This window comes from Phacochoerus africanus, chromosome 1 (genome assembly GCF_016906955.1).
Source record: "Phacochoerus africanus isolate WHEZ1 chromosome 1, ROS_Pafr_v1, whole genome shotgun sequence".
Taxonomy (NCBI): Eukaryota; Metazoa; Chordata; class Mammalia; order Artiodactyla; family Suidae; genus Phacochoerus; species Phacochoerus africanus.
The window spans coordinates 14242731-14264062 of NC_062544.1; the positions used below are offsets into that span (position 1 = coordinate 14242731).

General features: G+C 38.8%; 1 protein-coding gene across 2 annotated transcripts in view; it reads right to left on the reverse strand.

The window, feature by feature from the left end:
- SOX30 (SRY-box transcription factor 30) overlaps window positions 1-20864 on the reverse strand; it is a 34606-nt gene extending 13742 nt beyond the window's left edge. The window contains exons 1-4 of one of the 2 annotated variants that reach the window (XM_047753621.1): window positions 19563-20864; window positions 17440-17679; window positions 16058-16237; window positions 7250-7739 (exon numbers count right to left, since the gene is read on the reverse strand). In XM_047753621.1, the coding sequence (XP_047609577.1) occupies window positions 7250-7739; window positions 16058-16237; window positions 17440-17679; window positions 19563-20562 (1910 nt within the window). In that variant the 5' untranslated portion in view covers window positions 20563-20864. The remainder of the gene's footprint in view (window positions 1-7249; window positions 7740-16057; window positions 16238-17439; window positions 17680-19562) is intronic. The other variant, XM_047753627.1, reaches the window with a different exon arrangement.
- Window positions 20865-21332: the final 468 nt, after the last annotated feature.

Consider the following 21332-nt stretch of genomic DNA (forward strand, 5'->3'; position numbering starts at 1 on the left):
AAGCACTATTTACAACAGCCAAGACATGGAAGCAATTTATATGTCCATTGATAGCAGAATGATGTGATATATACATACAATGGAATATTAGCCATAAAAAAGAACAAAATAATACCATTTGCAGCAACATGGATGTATCTAGAGATTATCATACTAAGTGAAGCAAGTCAGAGAAAGATGATTATCATATTCATATATGTGGAATCTAATAAAAATGATACAAAAGAACTTATTTATAAAATAGAAACAAATTCACAGATTTCAAAATCAATCTTATGATTACCGAAGGGAAACTGCAGAGAGGTGGGGTAAACTGGGAGGATGGAATTAACATATAAACACTACAATATATAAAGCAGATAACTAATAAGGACCTACTCTATAGCACAAGGAAAATTACTCAATATTCTGTAACAACCAAATGGGGAAAAAAAATGGATATAAGTAGAAGTGATTTACTTTGCTGTACACCTGAAACACCGAAACACTGTAAGTCAACTATACTCCAGCTAATTGCTTTGTTTTGTTTTAATTTTTAGGCCACAACTGCAGCATATGGAAGTACCCAGGCAGGGACTGAATCCAAGCTGCAGCTGCAGCAATGTCAGATCCTTTAACCCGCTGCAACTGGGGCTGGGAATCGAATCCAGACTTCTGCAATGACACGAGCTGCAGATGGATTCTTAACCCACTGTGCCACGGCAGGAACTCTCTAATAAAAAACATTTTTAAACGGTTTCTTTTAGTTTTTTGAGTATATTTATAAAGTCAAATCTGAAATCTGACCCCTTCCACAGGTAGTTTCTGTTGCCTGTATTTCTCCCCCATGTATGAATTGTGCTTTCCTGTTTCTTTGCATGTCTCATAATTTTTGGTTGAAAACTGGACCTTTTTAAAAGGTAATATACCAGAGGATCTCTGGACAATGACGTTTTTTACATCTCTAAGGCCATCTTTTTTGTTTGTTTTCTGCTTGTTTGTTCAGTGACTTGACTAGGCTATTTCGGTGAAGTCCATTTCCCTTGCATGTGAACCTTGAGTGTCACTCCTACAGGGCACTTGGACATGAATACAGTCACCCTAGGATGATACTGGTTTTAGCAGGACTCTCTTTTACTATCTCTTTCCTTGATTTTTGTGTAAGTTCTCTAACTCATTGGCTATCATACATAGCTGCAAGACTCCACTAAATGTTGTCTGATTGCTGTAATATTTTCAAAATGCCTTAGGGCAGAGATTGTTACATAGTGTGATTCAGTTACACTCAGGCAGGGGTAAATTTCCAGGAGTCTTTGAGGTTTGTTCTGACTGCAGGAGGGCTCTTAGCTGTTTCTTTCCCTAGTTCTCTTCAGGGTACTAGCTGGCCTACAGTTGGCTTCTTGGTCTTAATTAAAAGGAGTCTCCTTTTATTTGCTTACCACCAAAACTCATTGTTTTCAAGAGTGTTTTTAGGCTAGAACTTCCCCACACTGTTTCAGATACAGTCAAATTCATTTGGGGGAGAGCTTCTGAGCTCCGTTCTTATGGCAAAATCTCTGGCCTTCTCTGCTTGCCTCTCCCAAACTAGGACATCCCTTCCACAAGTGAACTGGTCAAGGATGCTCAGGGTTCCAGTATTCTCTGCCTGTCATCCTTAGAGTTGGGTGAAGAAAAGGAACCCCCAATCTCGTGGTCACATTCACCATAATTTATCCTCTTTAACTCAGAGCTGGAAAATATGAGAAATGCTGCTCTGTCCTATAAGATATTGTACCCCTTGACTAGGAGCTGAAAGGAGAGAGAGCTATCTTCTTGGTCATGTCCACCTAGAGTCAGGATTCCATCAAACTTAATTGAGAGTGGGAGTGAAGGGCAGTCATTTGTCACGGCTAAAGAGCCACATAGACTCTTGCTGTTCCTACCAAGTTTTAGGATGCTTTCTTGAATAAATGTTTCTCCATATGCTGTATGTCCTAAGGACACTTCCCAGAGAATTTAAGTGGTTGGCTTTTAAAAACAGTTTTTACCAGTAATGCTTGTTTGCTTGGGAGCAGGTCCACAGAGCTCCTCATGCAGCCATCCCATGAATGAAACTCTCTCTCATTTATCTTTTTAATCATATTATTTCTATTAACATCCTTAAGCTTTGTTCTGGATACACTTAATTACTTTAAAACAGTTTGATCATTTCAGGTCTTGTTAAGAATTTTTAGATGAAACCAAAGCAACATTTCATCCAGGCCTAGCTGAAACAAGACCCTCCAAGTATTTAATATCCCTTCAAAGTTTTCTAATCACTTTAGTGGGAATAGGATATACCTAGCTCTGTATGAATGCTGGGCACTGCTATCTGTCATCTTTCAGGTAGTTTTTTCACCAGCCTTGGGTAATTTTCCTTACAAGCATACACAGATCAGCATTCAGCTAAATACTCAAGAGGGAGCCTAAGCAGAGATAGAGATCTTGCTCTGTGCAGGTTTCTTCTCTCCAGTGCTCTATCTGGAGAATTTTAGCCGACTTGACTTCACTGGACTCTCAAGCTCAAATTCTCAAGGTATTAATCTTCCTATTTGTAGCATCTACTGACTGTTCTTCTTAATGAACACTTTCCTCATGTTCTATATTTTTTTTTGTCTTTTTGTCTTTTTAGGGCTGCACCCTCGGCATATGGTGGTTTCCAGGCTAGAGGTCCAATCAGAGCTTTAGCCGCCGGCCTACACCACAGCCACAGCAAGGCAGGATCCTTAACCCACCAAGCAAGGCCAGGAATCGAATTTGTGTGCTCATGGATTCTAGTCAGGTTCCTTAACCACTGAGCCATGACAGGAACTCCTCTATAATTTTCTAAAGCTCATCTTTAATAACAATTTTCTCCCTTTGGAAACTCCTAAGTGGCTTTGATGGCAGAAGTGTTCCTCTAGAATAGCTGTCCCAGGTTAAGTCATCCAAGAACTAATTTGTGTGTTAATTTCTCAGTTTATCAAGTGGACAGGGTGATTTTAGATCCTCAACCCATGTGCAGTATAATCTGGGATTTTGTTTTTTTAACCCAGGCTTTTTTCCATATATAGCCCTGGATTAAAAACAAACAAACAAAAAAAACAATGTTCCTTTGTGCTCTCTCTAGGTTGGTGACAAAAATCTTCTATTTCTTTTATTAAGGTTGAGAGGCCTCGCTGGGGTCTTTAGTCTATGGAGAGGTTTTAGTTTCAGCTCCTTACCTTGAGCAGGGTCAGGACCTCATTTCCTCATGTAGTCAGTCCTTAAAACCCAAGTTTATTAATGCTGAGACTATTTCTGAATCTGAAAACTACCCCCAGGACCACTGTACTAGTTTTCATCTTATTGGTCATTTTGACAAAGGGAGATTTATCCTTTCTTGTGCTTTCAGCTAGGTATTAAATTGTTCATATTTAAATTCAACATTTATAGATAGTTTACAGCAGAAGGTACTCCTTGTTAGCTAAATCTATCATGTTTTGTATGTGTATGTATGGAGATGTGCATTATTATAGGAAATGGGTCCAAAATTTCAATCAAATTCTTAAATAGGTCTATAAACCAAATAAGAGTTAAAGATAATTGCTTTTAACTTTTGATCTAATTGTCTAAAATTTTACAATTTTTTTTTTTGGTCGTTTTGCCATTTCTTGGGCCGCTCCCGCGGCATAATGGAGGTTCCCAGGCTAGGGGTCTAATTGGAGCTGTAGCTGCCAGCCTATGCCAGAGACACAGCAACGCAGGATCCAAGACGCGTCTGCAACCTACACCACAGCTCACAGCAACGCTGGATCGTTAACCCACTGAGCAAGGGCAGGGATCAAACCCGCAACCTCATGGTTCCTAGTTAGATTCGTTAACCACTGCGCCATGCCGGGAACTCCAAATTTTACAATTTTTTAAGATGCTATATATTCCCACAGCTTTAGAACTCTTTGGATTTATCTTCCCTAATAGATAGATATAGATATATAAATATATGTCTGATTATATTTTTATATATTTCAAACTAATAAATCCCCATTTATCATTCATATCCTTTCAATATCCCTAACTGCAATACGCTTTTGAATACATTAATTTATTCAATGGCCAAAAGAATTAAGAGCCTAGATATCTCCTTCGCATGTGAAGGTATAAATGTACTGGGAGAGGGAGGAAGAACAGAAGAAAAAATGGGTATGTGTGTGAAAGGAATAACTAAGAAATTAATGTAGAACAAAAAAGAGGATGTCTCAACAAGCACAGTGTGAAGATGGTTAAGATTTGAAGGCAGGAAGATGTTAGCCCTTGGAGCTAGGGATCAGCACTTCTAAGTGTCCATCTGTTTTATAAAATGACTCCTTGATTTTTACTCTAGATACAGAGGGCAAAATATCAAATAGGCCTATCTGGTATATATTTATATATTTGATATATATAGCAAATATCATTATAATTATGGTATTGAAATGGCTGAATAATTCCACATATAAATAGATTAGATTAGGGAAGAAATATTCTTTATAGAAGACTCTGTTATTAGTTGGGAAAACAGACAATAGAAAAATTGAGGGGGATGAATTAATTTTGTTATTTAGCCAGGCTAGATTTTACTGAAATATATTATCTAAAAAGCATAAATAAATTATCCATATCCTTGGGGAAATTATCATCACAGATATACAGGCAGAAGTTAGAAAAGGAATTAGATAATATTATAATTTATAAGGCTGGTCTTCTGTTTTGGAAAACTATATGCACCTTCATGTTTATAGGTGACATACTGCTTTAGCATCCTTACATGAAAAAAAAATTCGATATAATACTACTAAGTCATTTCATTTGGTTCCTCCAGTTGCATTACTATTAATTAGCAATAATGGTATTAAAGACAGAGATGCAGTTTCTGTTTTCTTTCTTTCTTTCTTTCTTTTTTTTGGTTACACTTGCTGCAAACAGAAGTTCTCATGCCAGAGATCAAACCCAAGCCACAGCAGTGACAATGCCAAGTCCTTAACCACTAGACCACCAGGGAACTTCTAGTTTTTGCATTCTAAGGACCTATTTTCCAGAGCTTCCTTTCAAAATGTTCTTTAAGGGAGTTCCCATTGTGGCACAGTGGAAACAAATCTGCCTAGTATCCATGAGGATGCAGGTTCAATCCCTGGCCTCGCTCAATGGGTTAAGGATCCAGCCTTCCCATAAGCTGTGGTGTAGGTCGAAGAAGCAGCTCAGATCCCGTGTTGCTGTGGCTGTGATATAGGCCACAGCCATAGCTCTGATGTGACCCTGGGCCTGGGAATTCCCATGTGCCATGGGTGCAGCCCTAAAAAGCAAAAAAAAAAAAAAAAAGTTCTTTAAGTTATCAGATGATCTGTACCTTAACAGCCAAATTCTACACTTCCTATGATTTTAACCAGTTACTACCTAAGGAAATAGTTCCTGCCCCAAAGTCTACTTGACTACATTATTTTTCTACTCAAAAATACAAAAAGTATTTTCCATGTGATTCTCTGCTAGCAACTAACAGCTAACAATCAATAGACGCCATTATACTGAGAAGCCATACTTATGTAATGAAAAAAATACATGGAATTCAAATTCAGACAGCAAATCTAAGTTTGACTACTGGCTCTGCCATTTAGTAGTTGTATGACCTTAACAAAGCTATTTAACAGCTGATCAATTTCTTTATCTGAAAAAGTAAAAGGAGTATTATGCTCAAGACAGAGGATTGCTATGAGAATTATAGATAAAAATACCAAGTTCTCAAAATGCTTAAAAGAAAAAACAGTAGCAACTAGATTGAGACTGTGGGACATAACCTCTTCTAGATGCCTCTTTTTCTCCCTTACTATAAATGTTGTCTGAGTCTTTCCTGTATTACAAAATTAATTATGTAACAAAGATAAAGTTTCCACAATTTTAGTCTGTGGACCTCAAGTTGAGAACTAAAGCTGATCTTCTCAAACTTACTCATTTGTTAAATTCCAGCTATGTCCTAAGCACTCTTCTTATATCTAAAAATAAAAAACTGTAAAATTTTCTAAAATTCCTATAAAATCTCAGATCTTAGCAGATAGCAATGAGAAGAGATTATTAACTGCTGGCCTGAGGAACCTCTTGAAGATTGATTTCTGGGACTCAAAGACTGCTGAAAGTTGTTAAAGAGAAGAGCCTATCAGGAAAAACAAAACAAACCACAGATAGCAAAATTTCTCTTTTTCTTGATCTGATCCACTGGTTCACTTTCTTCCAGTTCTGGGCTAAGGACTTGAAAGCAAGCAATCCAATTATGAATTCAAGCAACATAATATATACCTCAACAGTTCTTTAAAGTGTTGGTATACCCAAGTGGGAGCGGTTTTATTTTCTAAATAAGCAACAACAGAAGATTGGCGTTAAACATGTAACAGTCCATTCTCAACACAAACCATTTCTGTCTATACACTTAACAGCAATTGAAAAGTTGAGGCTAATTCCGCTCTATTAGAATGCTTGCAAGGGAGTTAATTTCTATAAAGGGAAAGTTACAAATTTGTTTTCTCTAGATACTTCCCTGTGAAAATCAATTCCATTACAGGTGATTTATATAGGAAACTCCAGTTTGTTAAAAACGGTACTGAGACGGTATATAAGTTAGGACAAGTCATTTAGCCTCTTAGACCAAGTGCTTTCTATTATCCTTGCTATTCAAAGCATTGTCCACAAACCAGCAGAACTGACATCACTTGGGAGCTTGTTCGAAATGCAGACTAGCAGACTTACCATAACCCCGTATAGGAAACTACTGTACCCTAGACCTGCTGACTCCGATCACACCTGATTCGCATGCATTTAAAAGTTGGAGAAGTACACCTCTATACAATAAGGGGGTTCACTAAGTAACAGTCTTCTATTGTTACTTATTTAGAAAGTAAAACTGCTCCCACTTGGATATACCAACACTTAAGGTCAATTATAACTGTTTATAACTGATTTTTCTCATGAAAAATCAAATCTGACAACATTGGGGCCTGTATTTTCACATGGCAACAGTAGGCTGGAGCTGAGTAGCAGTTTCCCCGAAGGATGGGAGATGTACTCTCCTTGGCTCCTCCAGTCCTCATCTTCCCCCCTCCATGTATTTATGTTAACTGCTTGGCCCCTATTCAGCCACTACTCTAAATAAGATCCTAAGCAGAATTGAGGAAGTTCCTTTCTCAGGGGGAAAAAAAAAGGACTTCAGATGTCAAAATTCATTCTCTGTAAGAATTTTTAGGAGAAAGGAAATAAACTATTCATTTACCTTGATGGGAAGTAGTGAGGTCCAGGTAGGAAGTAAGGGTGATGAAAAGAGAATCGAGGTGGTGTCCCAAACAATGTGGCTGGATGGCCAAGGGGAGGGGGCTGGTAGACATGTGAGTGTGGAATAGGAGGAGGCTGGGGGATTGGAGCACTTCTGGGACAAGTAGAAACGCTGGGATACTCCTTGGGAGGCTGGATGGTTGAGGATGCAAATCTGGCATGGGCAGTACTTGCACTAGTTGGAATCCTACTGGTGCTTTCCGGAGAGACAGGAGTGGGTCTCTTCACAGAGCAACTGGCTCCAGAATGCAGCCGATGAGTGTCCGTTTGGGAGGGCCCAGCAAAACGCTGAGGTGGGAGTGCTGGACGGAGGGGCAGACTTGGAGCCTGGACAGCCACCTGGGCAGTGGAGACATTGGGCTGGAAAAGTGTGATGGGACTTGGGCGCTGGACTGCTGGTGTGGGCAGCTGGATGGCAGGTGGGGCTTCACCTTCAGAAAAAAAAAATAGCATAGGTCAGGCGTGAATTGAGTCACTCCCTATTTTACTTTGTTCAGTAGAATACAATAAACTGTACAAGCAGAAGCCTTCACTAACCACCTTATGTAAGAGCACCACCACCCTATTTCCTTAATAACATTTTGAACTGAAACGATCCTATGATTTATTTTACATTCATGTCTCTCTTTCTCACCTAGATTCTAAGTGTCCTAAGAGGAGAAACCTTTTCTCTTTTGTTCACTATTGTTTCCCCAAGGCTCAAGATACTGCCTAGCACAGAACAGTCCCTTAACAAATATTTTTTGGATGAATAAAATGACTGACTGAGTAAAAGACAAAATATACACAAATGCTGGTATTTATACATAAACGTTTCTAAGGAAATAATATGAAACTACTGATAGTGCTTACTTTTAAAGAGTGTTCATCTGGAAGAGAAGACAGGGCCATGGGAAGCCAGACTTTCACTTTAAACCTATGGCTACTATTTGAATTTTCTACTCTCTAAATATATTAATTTTATTTTAAGTATTACTAGAGGTTTCAGTGTAGTTGTATGAGTCATTTTTTCTTTTATTTTGTATACGTATATTAAGCTAAATTATGAATGACATTTAATTCTTTAAATTAATTAATTAATTTTTTATGACTACACCTGTGGCATATTCCCAGGCCAGGGATTAAATCCAAGCCACAGCTGCAACCTACCCCACAGCTCTGGCAATGCAGAATCCTTCAACACACTGCATCAAGCTGGGGATAGAGTCCACACCTTCACAGTGACCCAAGCTGCTGAAGTCATATTCTTAATCCACTGTGCCAAAAGGGAAACTCCAACATTTCTTCTTTTTTTTTTTTTTAATTTTTATGGCTGCATCTGCGGAATAGGCATATGGAAGTTCCCAGGATAGGGGTCAGATCTGAGCTGCAGCTGCTGGCCTATGCCACAGCCACAACAACTGCCAGATCTGAGCCACATCTGCAACCTACACCACAGCTGGTAGCAATGGCAGATCCTTAACCCACTGAGCAAGGCCAGGGCTTGGACCTGCATTCTCATGGATACTATTCAGGTTCTTAACCTGCTGAGCCACAATGGGAATTCTCAACATTTCATTTTTTAATTGAAAAAAACTAAAGAAATAATCAGTAAAATTATTTTGCTTTATTGACTTCAATGTGAATACATAAGGAAATTCTCAAGTGAGACTAGGACTTGCCATAGGTCAACAATTTGGAATGGATAAGAAAGGAATATTATTGCAGCAGGGCATGACACATAGAGCAGCACTTTTAAAGGCAGGTAAAATAATCATGTATTTGATATTTTTGATCCTGAGGAAGAGAGGATTGCTGACTGAGTTGCTAAGTTATTCACTTAGCCTAAATTTAAATTTTCCCGAAGAAATACAGAGAGAATCTAGTTTATTCCAGTGCAGTAAGGTCTCTGTTAATATGGAAGATGCAGTCCAAGAACAGACCTTATGGTTAGAAATGTTTTTGTCAGAGGCAGAAAGGAATGTGGATCTTTTCTCAGCCCTGTCCAGGTAACACCTTCCTCTCCTTCCTTCTCTGCAGATAAAGCAAATAATACCTCTCCTTAAACATGGAGGTAGGGAATTAAAGGATATATTATTTTTTGTAAGATTTTTGTTTCCCCTGTTATAGTTGATTTACAATGTTCTGTCAATTTCTACTATACAGCAAAGTGACCCAGTCACACATAGATATATACATCATTTTTCTCACATTACCACCCATCATCTTCCATCACAAGTGACTAGATTTAGTTCCCTGTTTGAAGATGTTCTCTGACCCAATGAAGGAGAGGCAGCACAGGAGCAGGGTGTTGATGAAGCTGTCCTGATTCTTAGTTAATGGGATTACATGGACTAGCCCTCCCATATGTGAGACACAGGCCTTCAGCCTTTCCTGATTAATCAAACATGAAATAATTTCCCTTTTTCATGTACCCTCTGGTCCTATAAATCTAGTCCATATCATAAAATAGTGTAAATGTGCAGGTCGGACACCATTTCCACAATCACAAAACTGGAGGCTTAAGAGCAGGAACAGTTTAATTCACATTTATATCCCCATCACCTGGCATAGAATCTGGTTAAGAACAGTTAAGAAAGCTATGACTAGATGAAAGAAAAAGCAAACTAACAAATAAGCCTATAGCTGATAGCACCTCTACAACTGATCTGATAGAAGGGGAATCTCCTCAGAACAACTTTGAAGCCAGGCTGACTCTTAAAATCTCTCAAAGCTTTATTCACTGAATTATCACTGCACCCAAAATATCTGCTCCTAAAATCTACCTCTGACACAGATTTCTTTTCCCTGTACTGTACAAGGGGCTCTTAGTCCTCAAAAAAAGAAGTGTGGTCTTATTAGGCAAAGGAAACAGAAATTACAGGTGCTGTAGAGAGCAATATTATTTCAATTACTGAAGAAGGAAGGGGACTCATCTTTTGGCTGTTATCAAATGTTCTTTTCTACCAAAGATATTTTATGAAAGAAGGGTTACCAGTGAGGCATGAGGTGATAAAATCATGCACTCATTTAATTAAACATACATTCACTAATCAACTAACATGTGTCAAACATCATTTTGGTCTGAGGTAAAAAAAAAAATCAGATGCATAGAGAGCTATGTGAAAGTATAATGAAGATGTCCTAAAAGTCAAAATTCAGGTTGCTAAACAGGAGGTTAAAGTCTGCAACATTTAGTCATCACTGATAAACTGTCAGCATATAGAGAAACCTTGTAGAAAGGGAAGAGCTCTAATGTATCAAACTGTAGATAAAGTGTGGAAAAGACCACCCAGACACCTGTTTTCTCTGCTTCCAGCATGCAGCTAGATTATATTTCCCAGCTTCCCCTGGAGTTAGGAGTGGTCTCCTTGCTCAGGCTGCCCAGTGGAATGTAAGTAAAAGTGATGTGCACCACTTCTGAGACTGGCCCACAAAAAACTCTCAGGCATGATCCTCCGTGCTTTTTTCTCATCTGCAGGTTCATACACACTTGGATGCTACATATCAAGGACAAGAGAGCCACAGGGTAGAATAAACCTGTGTCCATAAAGTCTCTGGAAGAAAGCCAGAAATGCCTATGTTGGAGTTTATGTTGGTAGAAAAAATAAGCCATGATTCTGTTTAAACCATTATGTTTCAGTGCATGTTAAAGCAGCTAGCTTTACCTAGTCAGTACATGAGGTAAAGAACAGAATTTTAGATCTACAGTACAGTATGGTAATGAGAAAAGAAAAAATTTGAAGTTAATAGTTTTCAATAATTCCTGCAAATCTCCCATCCCCCACTTCTAAAGAGGAAAAATCCACTGCCTATGCTCAATTTATGAAAGATGCAACTAAGCTTTTATTGTGTGATTGGGGAACAGAAACAGGTACAGAAGGGCAGAAAGTGAGAACAGACCAAATTTCTCTATAATAAAAAGCTGTATAGAAGTAGTAAGAAGGGCAAGAGGACTAGCATTTGGCTGAGGAGAGAGAAACAGAGGCAGAGAAAGAGAAGGAGAGGAGAGAAAAACAGTCATAGAGACAAAGATGGGAAATGGAGGCTTGGCAAGATCAGTTAGGCAACTGATAAGAAAGATGGGACTTTGGGGAAGCAACAATGGTAATGAGGAGCCCTAAGAAGACTTACTCTAGCTTGAACCATATGATTCCTCCTTCCTTGCCCCTTCAAGAAAACCTACAATAACGAGCTACATCAATTTTTAAGGCATTTTCAAGCTATAGCTTTGTTTCTTATGGACACAATACTTTTCTAGAATTGATCTTAAGACAGGGACGAGACCAGATTTGGGGGGATTATAACACTATCAGAATGTTGGTGGTTTTTTTGTTTTATTTCAGTTAAACAAAAAGAGGTCGGTAAACCAAAATGGTATCATTCATCTACTATAAAAATATTAAAATAGTAGTAAATATGTTTAAAATAAAAATTTAGAGAAAATGTATGAATTCACAGGAGTGAAAGATGTCAAGTGAGTTAAGATGTAATAAGGAAAACTCATTTCAGGTTTGAGAAATAAAATGTAAAGAATGAAATGATAGCACCTGAAAATTCATAGATATATAAAGCTGATATTTAAAAGCCATGTTAAAATAAATATAGCTTCTACCAAAGTTCCAGAAGCCCTTAAAATAAATGTGACTACTTAAAATGAAAATGCTGGCATAATTGGTATCAAAGACATTTGATAGAAGTTCCCATTGTGGCACAGTAGAAAGGACTCTGACTAGTAACCATGAGGTTGCAGGTTCAATCCCTGGCCTCACTCAGTGGGTTAAGGATCCGGCATTGCCATGAGCTGTGGTGTAGGTCACAGACCCAGCTCAGGTCCTATGTTGCTGTGACTGTGGCATAGGTCAGCAGCTAGATTCGACCCCTAGCCTGGGAATCTCCATATGACATGGTGCAGCCCTAAAAAAGAAAAAAAAAAAACCACATTTGATAAAATAAAGTATCTAAAAAGTATTCTGGACTCCCAGGCTATAAGTACTTTCAGAAACTAGAAACAGAGGGCTCAAGATACAGGATTAAATGTGAGAGCAAAATTTTTATTAGATTTTTGGAACTCCAAATAGTGGCTAGGAAAAAAAGGCTGTTAGGGATAACTAAAATAAAACACTCATAGAATAATGAAGGTTATTTTACACGACAATGCTAAAAAACCAGAAGGAAAAATGTGTTTGAAAAATCATCAAGTTGTTATGGCTAACTGGCCAAATCAAAGAGAACCCATAAAAGGGAAAGATAAATTTTCAAAATGAAAAGCTTGGCCAAATGTGTAAAACAGGGAAACCAAAGTGTGCAAGTCAGATGCAAGTAAAAATTACAGTCCAAAGGAGAATTGAGGGAGTCATATCTGAGGAACCTTAAAGTCAATACTACGTGACCTTTTAAATACTTTTATAGAAAGAAGAGACTCAGTGGAATCAACAGAATAGTTATTATGGTATAAAAGGCAACTGAAGGAAGAACAGAGAGACGTAAAACTTCATTCCTACTAAGGAAGACCTTAAGAAGATATCTGAACCCTAATTCATTTTTATAGCAGATAGTTTAAGAATATTAGATTGACTGCAATCTAATGGCACGTTCACAGAATGTTCTAATCCAAATTGACAAAATGAATACAACTAGATCTTAGGTAGCATTCACTTAAGTAAGAACTTCAGAGAAACTCAAAGTAAGAACTGAGAAAATAATAGATAAAGGAGATACAAGTGGTCTCGCCACCAAAAAATGCTATTCCAGAGTGCTTTTAGAAAGTCAGCATAACTCCAAGTTACTGGTAGTGATTAATTTTAGAACTATAGCTTTGTGAGTCCATTTTCTACACTTGAAAAGCTGGTAAAAATCTACACATGTTAGTGCACAAAGCTTGTTTAAAAAAAAAAAGAGCAAATTGTTCCTGTTATGAGATAAATTAGGAAAAAATGCTCAATATCACTAATTGTTAGAGAAATGCAAATCAAAACTATAATAAGATATCCACCTCACACCAATAGAATCGCCATCATTAACAAGTCAATGATGCTGGAGAGGTTGTGGAGAAAAGGGAACCCTGCTTCATTGTTGGTAGGAATGTAAATTGGTATAACCACTATGGAAAACAGTATGAAAACTAAATATAGAACTATCATATGATCCTGGGCATATATCTGGACAAAACCTTCATTCAAAAAGACACATGCACACCTATGTTCACTGCAGCACTATTCACAATAGCCGAGACATGGAAACAACCCAAAAGTCCATCAAGAGAGGAATGGATTAAGAAGATGTGGTACATGTATACAATGAAATACTACCCAGTCATAAAACAGGACAAAACAATGCCAATGTGGATGCAACTAGAGATTCTCATACTAACTGAAGTAAGTCAGAAAAGAAAGACAAATAACATATGATATCACTTATATCTGGAATCTAAAATATGGCACAAATGATCCTATTGACAAAACAGAAACATATCACGGACATGGTGAGCAGACTTGTGTTTGCTGGGGAGAGGGGAGGGAGTGGGATGGATAGAGAGTTTGAGGTTAATAGATGTAAACTATTACGTTTAGAGTAGATAAGCAATGGGGTCCTAGGACCCCAGCACAGGGAACCTTGTCCAATCTCTTGGGTTAGAACATGATGGAAGATAGTATGAAAAAAAAGAATGTATGTATGTATGACTGGGTCAGTTTGCTATATAGCAGAAATTGAAGGAACACTATAAATCAGCTATATTTTATTATTATCTTTTAATTTTAAAAGAGATAAATTATATCTGACTAACTTGATATCTTTCTCCCATGGGAATAAACAAAACAAGTTTGAAAAACAAAATTATGACTTCATATTTAGAATATAATTTAAATTGAGTTAAAAGAAACAAACAAAAAAAAAGGAATTGTATAAAAATTCCTACCTAATGGATAAGCAATTAAAAGTAGATTTTCTTAGGGATTGGTGCTCTAATTTGTTTTCATTTAAGAGTTTTATAAATGATTTAGAATATAAAACATGCAGTGAAATTTGAAAATCTGCAACTGATACCAACTCCTCCAAGTAATATAATGCCAAGCTGATGAAAACAAACTAAAAGAATATATTTCAAAAGTTGTAAACAGGAGTTCCCACCCTGGTGCAGCGGGTTAAGGATTGGGCATTGTCACTGCAGTGGTTCGGTTTGCTGCTGTGGCATGGGTTTGATCCCTGACCCAGGAAATTCCACATACCACGGGTGTGGCCAAAAAAAGTTGTATGACTGGACAGCAGAGTAGCTCATAAATCTCATCATAACTATTATATATATAGTACATATACCACAACTATTACATATGTATATAATTATATATGTAAGTGAAAATAACCCACAAATACCATACTTAAACATAACAATTTTTTATCATTTGAGATTCAAAAATAAGAGAAATCCAAAAAGGAAAAAGCAAACAAAAGATCATTATTTTGCCTAAGATTTGATTACTTTGCATATGGCTCTGAAATGCTTCCTATAATTCTTCCTGTCATACTTATTTATATAAAATATCATGGGTGCAAGAGATCTTCCAATATCAGAGGAAAATCTTCCACTTTATACCTCCCCAAATCTTTGCTCATAATTGCATAACATTAATATATTGTATAAAACTGTCAGCCACCTCAAGTAAGAACATTGATAAATGTTTCTGGGAAAAGAAAACCTACGGCATTTAACTGTGGATCGAATGACATGGAAGAGAGGTATTAGAAAAAAAGGGTAAAGAGAAGAAACATAGATTATAAAAGTACACATCATAAATAACAGAACAAGGTAAGTTAATGAAAGCATAATTAAGCTTAGATTGAAATACAAGATTAAGAGAGATACTATGGCATAGTGAAAGGTGAAAGTGCCTGACTGTGCTGGGAGAGAACAAGGTGACAGGATCAGTTTTCTGCATTTTTCTCTTCTGCCTAGACACCTTGAATGTGGCTTTGTTGCTATCCATTGCTATAACGACACATAGGAAAACCAAAACTCAAAATGCATAAGGTCCTAATAAGGCAATCTTCAAGATATCCCAACTTCTCGACACATAGGTCTGAGTAGATGGAAAGTGGAAAGAGCAGTAGTTTCAGGATAAGTGATAGTTAAGTAGTGAATGTACAAAGCTCTGTCTAAGAGATGACTAAAATAGGCTGTGGAAGAACAAACTAATGATGGATTGACCTAAAAAAAGGTCTTAAGACATTAGAGTCTCAATTTGGGGTCCTTAAAAGCAACAGACAGGAATGTTGAAAAGAGCTGATAATAGAGGAGAAATTTATGGAAAGATGATATAATGAACCAAATACTTGGTAGAAAATAGATTACTTGCATTGGTTTTGTAGAGCAGCAGGAAAATGGTCTTAACAGATCAGTCACCATTACTAGATTCCAGGACAGGATGTCTCATATCCCATCAGCAAGGCATTCTTTTATGCTGACAGTAAAAAGATGTTCCTATTTCCTATTGAATTACTTCAGTCATTTCCTGCATTATCTGCATAATCCATGGACTCATCCTCATTTGCTTAAAAGGTCTGATGCGGAACATTTGCTACTCTGGCAAATCAAGGGTTTTGATATCTACTGAAATTTTTCCATCTCTGATTTAATACTTTGTCTTTCTGATTTTTTTCCTTAATACTGTTTTCTGAATTTTTAAGCTAACAGAAACAAAATTTCAAGTTAAGAAGTAAAATTATCACACAGCCATTAAAAAAATTGTAATTTACAATAAAACCAACTCACCAACTGGATGAGTGATGGTGTTCTGTAGGCTGGGAATTACCACAGAGTAGGTAGGTGAGCGATAAGGATAAATTGTTGCAGGATTTGTAGAGATGATATTCTGTGTTGTACCAGAAAATACATTGGAAACACTTAGAGGGAAGCGTTTTCTCTTCCCTGGTCGAGGCTGATAAACCCAACCTATAAAAGAAGATAAACTATTTTTAATTCAAACATATGAATCCTATTTAGGCTTTAAGTAATTCTTTTCACATTAAAAGTCTAAAACCCTTCTAGGTCTTAATTATCTAAAGTATCTTTTCCATCCCTATGATACTATTTCCTGTGCATTTTATCATACATATATATCCATATGGCTCCTAGCTAGTGGCCAATGTTGAAATCCATAATTCAAAGGAAGAACAAGGGCAAATGTCTTGTAACCTAAGACACATACTGAATTTGTAGTAAAATCAACAGTAAAGGCAATGAGTTTGAATCCCAAAGCTTTTTCTCCACCTATAAAACAATGTCCCAGTACGATACTATTTATTTCCTTCTGTTTCCTCACTTTCTATAAGATAAAATTGTCTATATTTTACAATGAGGTGGTTACTAATGACCAGTCACTATTTGTATGCCTCCTTCAGGAAGAATCACTCTCTTAGACTTGGCAGTCTCCAAGTCCACAAACCACCCAATCTCCTTTCAAATTCAGAAAAGTGGAGTTATGGCAATTGTAGTGATCTGCTGTGTAACCAGGCAAATCACTAGTCTCCTGTAACCACTGCCTCTGACCACTCCCTCTAGAACGTCTCTGCTACTAGTATGGAAAAATTATTTTCCCACCATGCACAATGTGTTGGGCATATACTGTGCTTTTACTCAAGCTTAGTATCAGTGTCCTCATTGCTGGGGAGAAAATCAGAATTTATTTTAAACAATATCATGAGGAGGATAAGTCGAGCAATCAGAAGGCAGGACTATGTTCTGATAAGCATATAATATTAAAATGGAGTATAGTGTTAATGCCTATAATGTGCACTGCATATTTTTTCTGTTGCTAGGATCTGAACACTTCATTTTCCAGCATATTTGAAAAATTATAGCCTAGAACTCCAGAGCTTTACCTTAAGTTTACATTTATATATTTAATCAAAACTCCAGTTAAACTGTATGTCCCAAGTTTGCATTAGTTTGCAAATATGAGAGCGACCTTTGTTCTGCTTAAGAAAACTCATGCCCGGTATCAGTTCAATCATTACTACAGTATTAGCCATTATTCTCTCTACTGTACATATGAAATTAGAAAAAAATTACAATCTCAACCTAACCTAATCTTTACCTAGACAAGTTAATTTGAAAGAAATTAGAAAGAGGCTTTGTTCATTTCATTTGATTACCAGGAAATTCCTCTCTGTGCTTTTCTTTAATCTTTTGTGCTTCATCATAATACGGTTTCTTTTGTTCTTCACTAAGTTTGTTCCATTCCAACCCAAGCTGGACACTGATTTCTGCATTGTTGGCTGCTGGGTTAGCTTTGGCTAGTGCTGGCCGGTGGATCCTTGCCCAAACCATAAATGCATTCATGGGTCGCTTCACATGACCATTTCTGTCCTTACTGAATGGAGTGTCAGGTATTCCTACATGACAAAAATTAAGAGACTAAATTAATGGGCCATACACACACACAATTTTAAAGTGAAGTGCATCTCCTTTATATTTACTTTTTAAATATCTGGAGAAAATAATACACTTCAATATAGCCAAAGAATTGCCAGTATTCCAGAATTCCTCATAACCCTTGAATTCAGCATTCTAACCTGTGGCTTAGAATGACTCTTTTCCTCAAAATGAATAATATTGCTGAAGATATTGTAGAAGTAATATATTGAAGATACAGTAAACTGCTGGCTCATTACTTCTTTGAGCTATATTAGTACCTCTAACGATAGTTAACATTTAGTTTATTTCCCATTAAAAATATTCTATTACTGGGGAACTGGAACTATGACTTACTCATGAGTATAATCCTAGCACTAGGTGGGTATACCATAAAAGTTTAAAGAACTCATTTACATGCTGCTGGAGTGTCCATTCCAACAAAGAAACTTCCAATAGTTACATTTCATTACTAAGGATAAGCACCTGCTAAGGTGGGTCATTAACACTAGTCCCATGTCCTGGGAGAAAAATAAGAGGAAAATAATAAAAGTTGACTTTCCGAATGTCACAGAGACAGCTGAAATTACAGTAAAGGGAAGATGGTTAAATTCATGTCTCTTACAAAATTCATCAAAAACAACTGTATATGAACTTCACATGTTGTTTCTTTCCATTTTAGGGTTAATACATAAAATTTTAAAATGCACAAAGGGTGAAATATGTATTATTTTAAAAGCTTTCCCTTTCTCTTCTTTACAAAATGAAATCAAAGCTTAAAAACTAATGAAGAGAGGAGTTCCTGTTGTGGCTCAGTGGTAACGAACCTGATTAATATCCATGATAATGTTGGTTTGATCCCTGGCCTCACTCAGTGGGTTAAGGATCTGGCATTGCTGTGAGCTGTGCTGTAGGTCGCAGACATCACTCAAATTGTATTGCTATGAGCTGTGGTGTAGGCCGGTAGCTACAGCTCTGATTCGACCCCTAGCCTGGGAACTTCCATATGCTGCAGGTTTGGCCCTAAAAAGCAAAAACAAACAAACAAACAACAAAAAAAAACAAAAACTAATGAACAGAAAAAGCAAGAGGGTGCGGTGGGAAGGAAGAATCAGTAAAGAAAACAAGAACAAAAACAATATAAAATTTCATGAAAATGTGAACTGAAGATTGACATGACATTCATTGGCATAGTATTCTGTGTGAATTAAATCTTAAAGTAAGGATTTTCTAGGTATCTATTTTGCAATAATGGGTAGAAATAAAAGACCTACTTATAATTGTTACTGCTGTAAGTATGGTCATTTCTTTGAAAAGTTTTTCTTATTTTATAGTATTCTCATTTTATTTCTATAAATCCTTAGCTTTTAGAATACTGTTACAATAAATTATACACTGCTTACTCCTAGAAAATTTTTTACTCTTCATTTTAAAGATAAATCACCTCTCAATCCAGTATAAACTCTTGTTTATTAACATTTTTCCATTAAATACTATTTTTTGTTTCTTGATACACATAAAAATACTGAGCCACTATAATACAGTAAACTGTTGATTATTTCTTGCATATAAACTGAGCCTTATGTTACCAGCAAAGATATTTCTATTTTTGTGTGTAAACATTAGTCACATTTAAATCTCATCCTTCACTAGGCCTTAAAACAGATTGCTTTTAATGTTTGGGCACCTTAAATGTGTTAGTGTATTTTACTGGTATATGTACAAGTCAGAAGTGATACCTGTGAAGACTGCCCTGAATCCAAGATTTTATTTCTCTAGGTTAGGCTTCTCAACAGCTGACATGTCAGCTATGGGGCAATAGACGAAGTTTGAAAACCAGATTGATTCCCCTGCCGTCTAATACCTGCATCTGAGGGAAGCACGGTGAGCGGGACATCTTTGGTTTCAATTTTTACAGAAGGCTCCAGTAAGGACTGCATTTTAATAGGCACTGGTGTTAAGGGGACCTTGGTCAACCGTATCAGCTCTGAGGGTGGAGGTCCCTGAAATTGGATCCGAGCCCCAGGCGGTACGGTGTGAAGAGTCAAAGGGATCCTGAGGTCCTGTTGGTGGGGCCCAAAGGCACTAGACGGTTGGGTCAGGATGACATCCTTGCTGCCATGGACCAGACCATTGGACGCGGACTCTGTGCCAAGCCTGCAGTCGTCGCGGAGTCTCTCGGGTTCTTCCGTTTTGATGACTCCTTCTCTGAGGGCCGCTAAGCTTTTGCCTTCCCCGCCTTTCAGCGTGTAGCTCATGACCTCCTCCGCCTCTAACTTGCCCTTCTCTTCCCCTCGGCTGCTGTCGAGATCCGGCCTGGGGCCTTCCACCTTGGTAGCCCTGGAGACCTTAGGCCCTGCCTCAAAGACCCTCCGAGGCCCCACCGACGGATCCAAGCCGGGCCCCAACTCTTGCTTCTCCGCCTTAACGTGCAGTGTCCGGGGCTGCAACTCGGGCCTGCTGGGGGCGCCCTCGGACGCTGGCAGCGGTGGCGGCAGCAGAAGCAGCTCGGGCCTCAGCTGCAGCAGCCGCGCCTGCGCGGGTGAGGCGGCTGCGCCTTCTTCCCGGGTCTGAGGCAGTGGTGGCCCTGGGGGCAAAAGCAACACCTGCTCAGGCTTCACCTGCAGGAGCCGCCGTGCCGCGGGCTGTACGCTCGACGCCGGGGCCTCCCCGTACGACGAGGCCACGGTCGCAATGGCGGCCGCGCATGGGGCGGGCGGTGACGGAGAGGGCTCCGCGGCCGCTGCCCTAAAAGAAACTCCCTCGACGGGCAGCGGGGGCGGAGCGGGGCGCAGCGGGCGCGGCGGGGTCGCCCGCGGCAGTTGGCGGGGCTGAGGCGGCGGCTCCTGCCTGGCTCTCTCCATGGGGGGAGGGGGACGTCCCGGCCTAGTCCCGGCCCGGATTGTGAGCTCAGCCGTTTGTTGGCGACCTTCCCCCTCCCCCTTTCAGTTAAGACCCTTCCAAGGCCTTTGCTACCCAGAACCCTACGCGGTTCAAAAAGCAGCCCTTCGTCTTGGCCTCGCCCAATCACAAGCGTCCCGTTATCCCTGGCCTGCCAATCACAGGCGCGTTCTCCAGCCTCTCCCGCCCTCTGTGCTCGCCTCGTGTCAAGCCCTCGAATCACTCGCGATGACCGGAGCACCAGCACGTGCTGCCCATTTTCCCCCTGTGACTTTCTCTCTCTTCCAGAGTTCTCTTCCGGCCGTTGTCCTTGGTTACCCCTCCCCCGCCAGGAGCACCCAACAATAGCGTTGCCCAGGAAACCGTAAGGTTCCAAGCCACTGACCTACTGGGGATAAAGTCGCGTGAGTCTTTCCACAGGAGCTAAGGATCTGAGCCTTTTGTGTGTATTTTTGCTGTTACACAGCAGGTCCTGGCCTTCGTAGGGAATTTTGGATGTGTGCCAAGTGGAAAGGGGAAATTTTGCAACTTCTCAATAACCGCATTAGTTGATCTTGCAGGAAAGAAGAGTGTTCAACTTGTATGATCGCTCTGCTAAACTTTCCAATAATCACCACTCCTGTGGGCCCTACTTGCAAAATCCCAAATTCATCCACTTCTTCGGGTTTCTGCCGCCATTACTCTGTTCTGATCTTACATCAGCTTTCACCTGGATACTGTTAAAGCTCTGTAA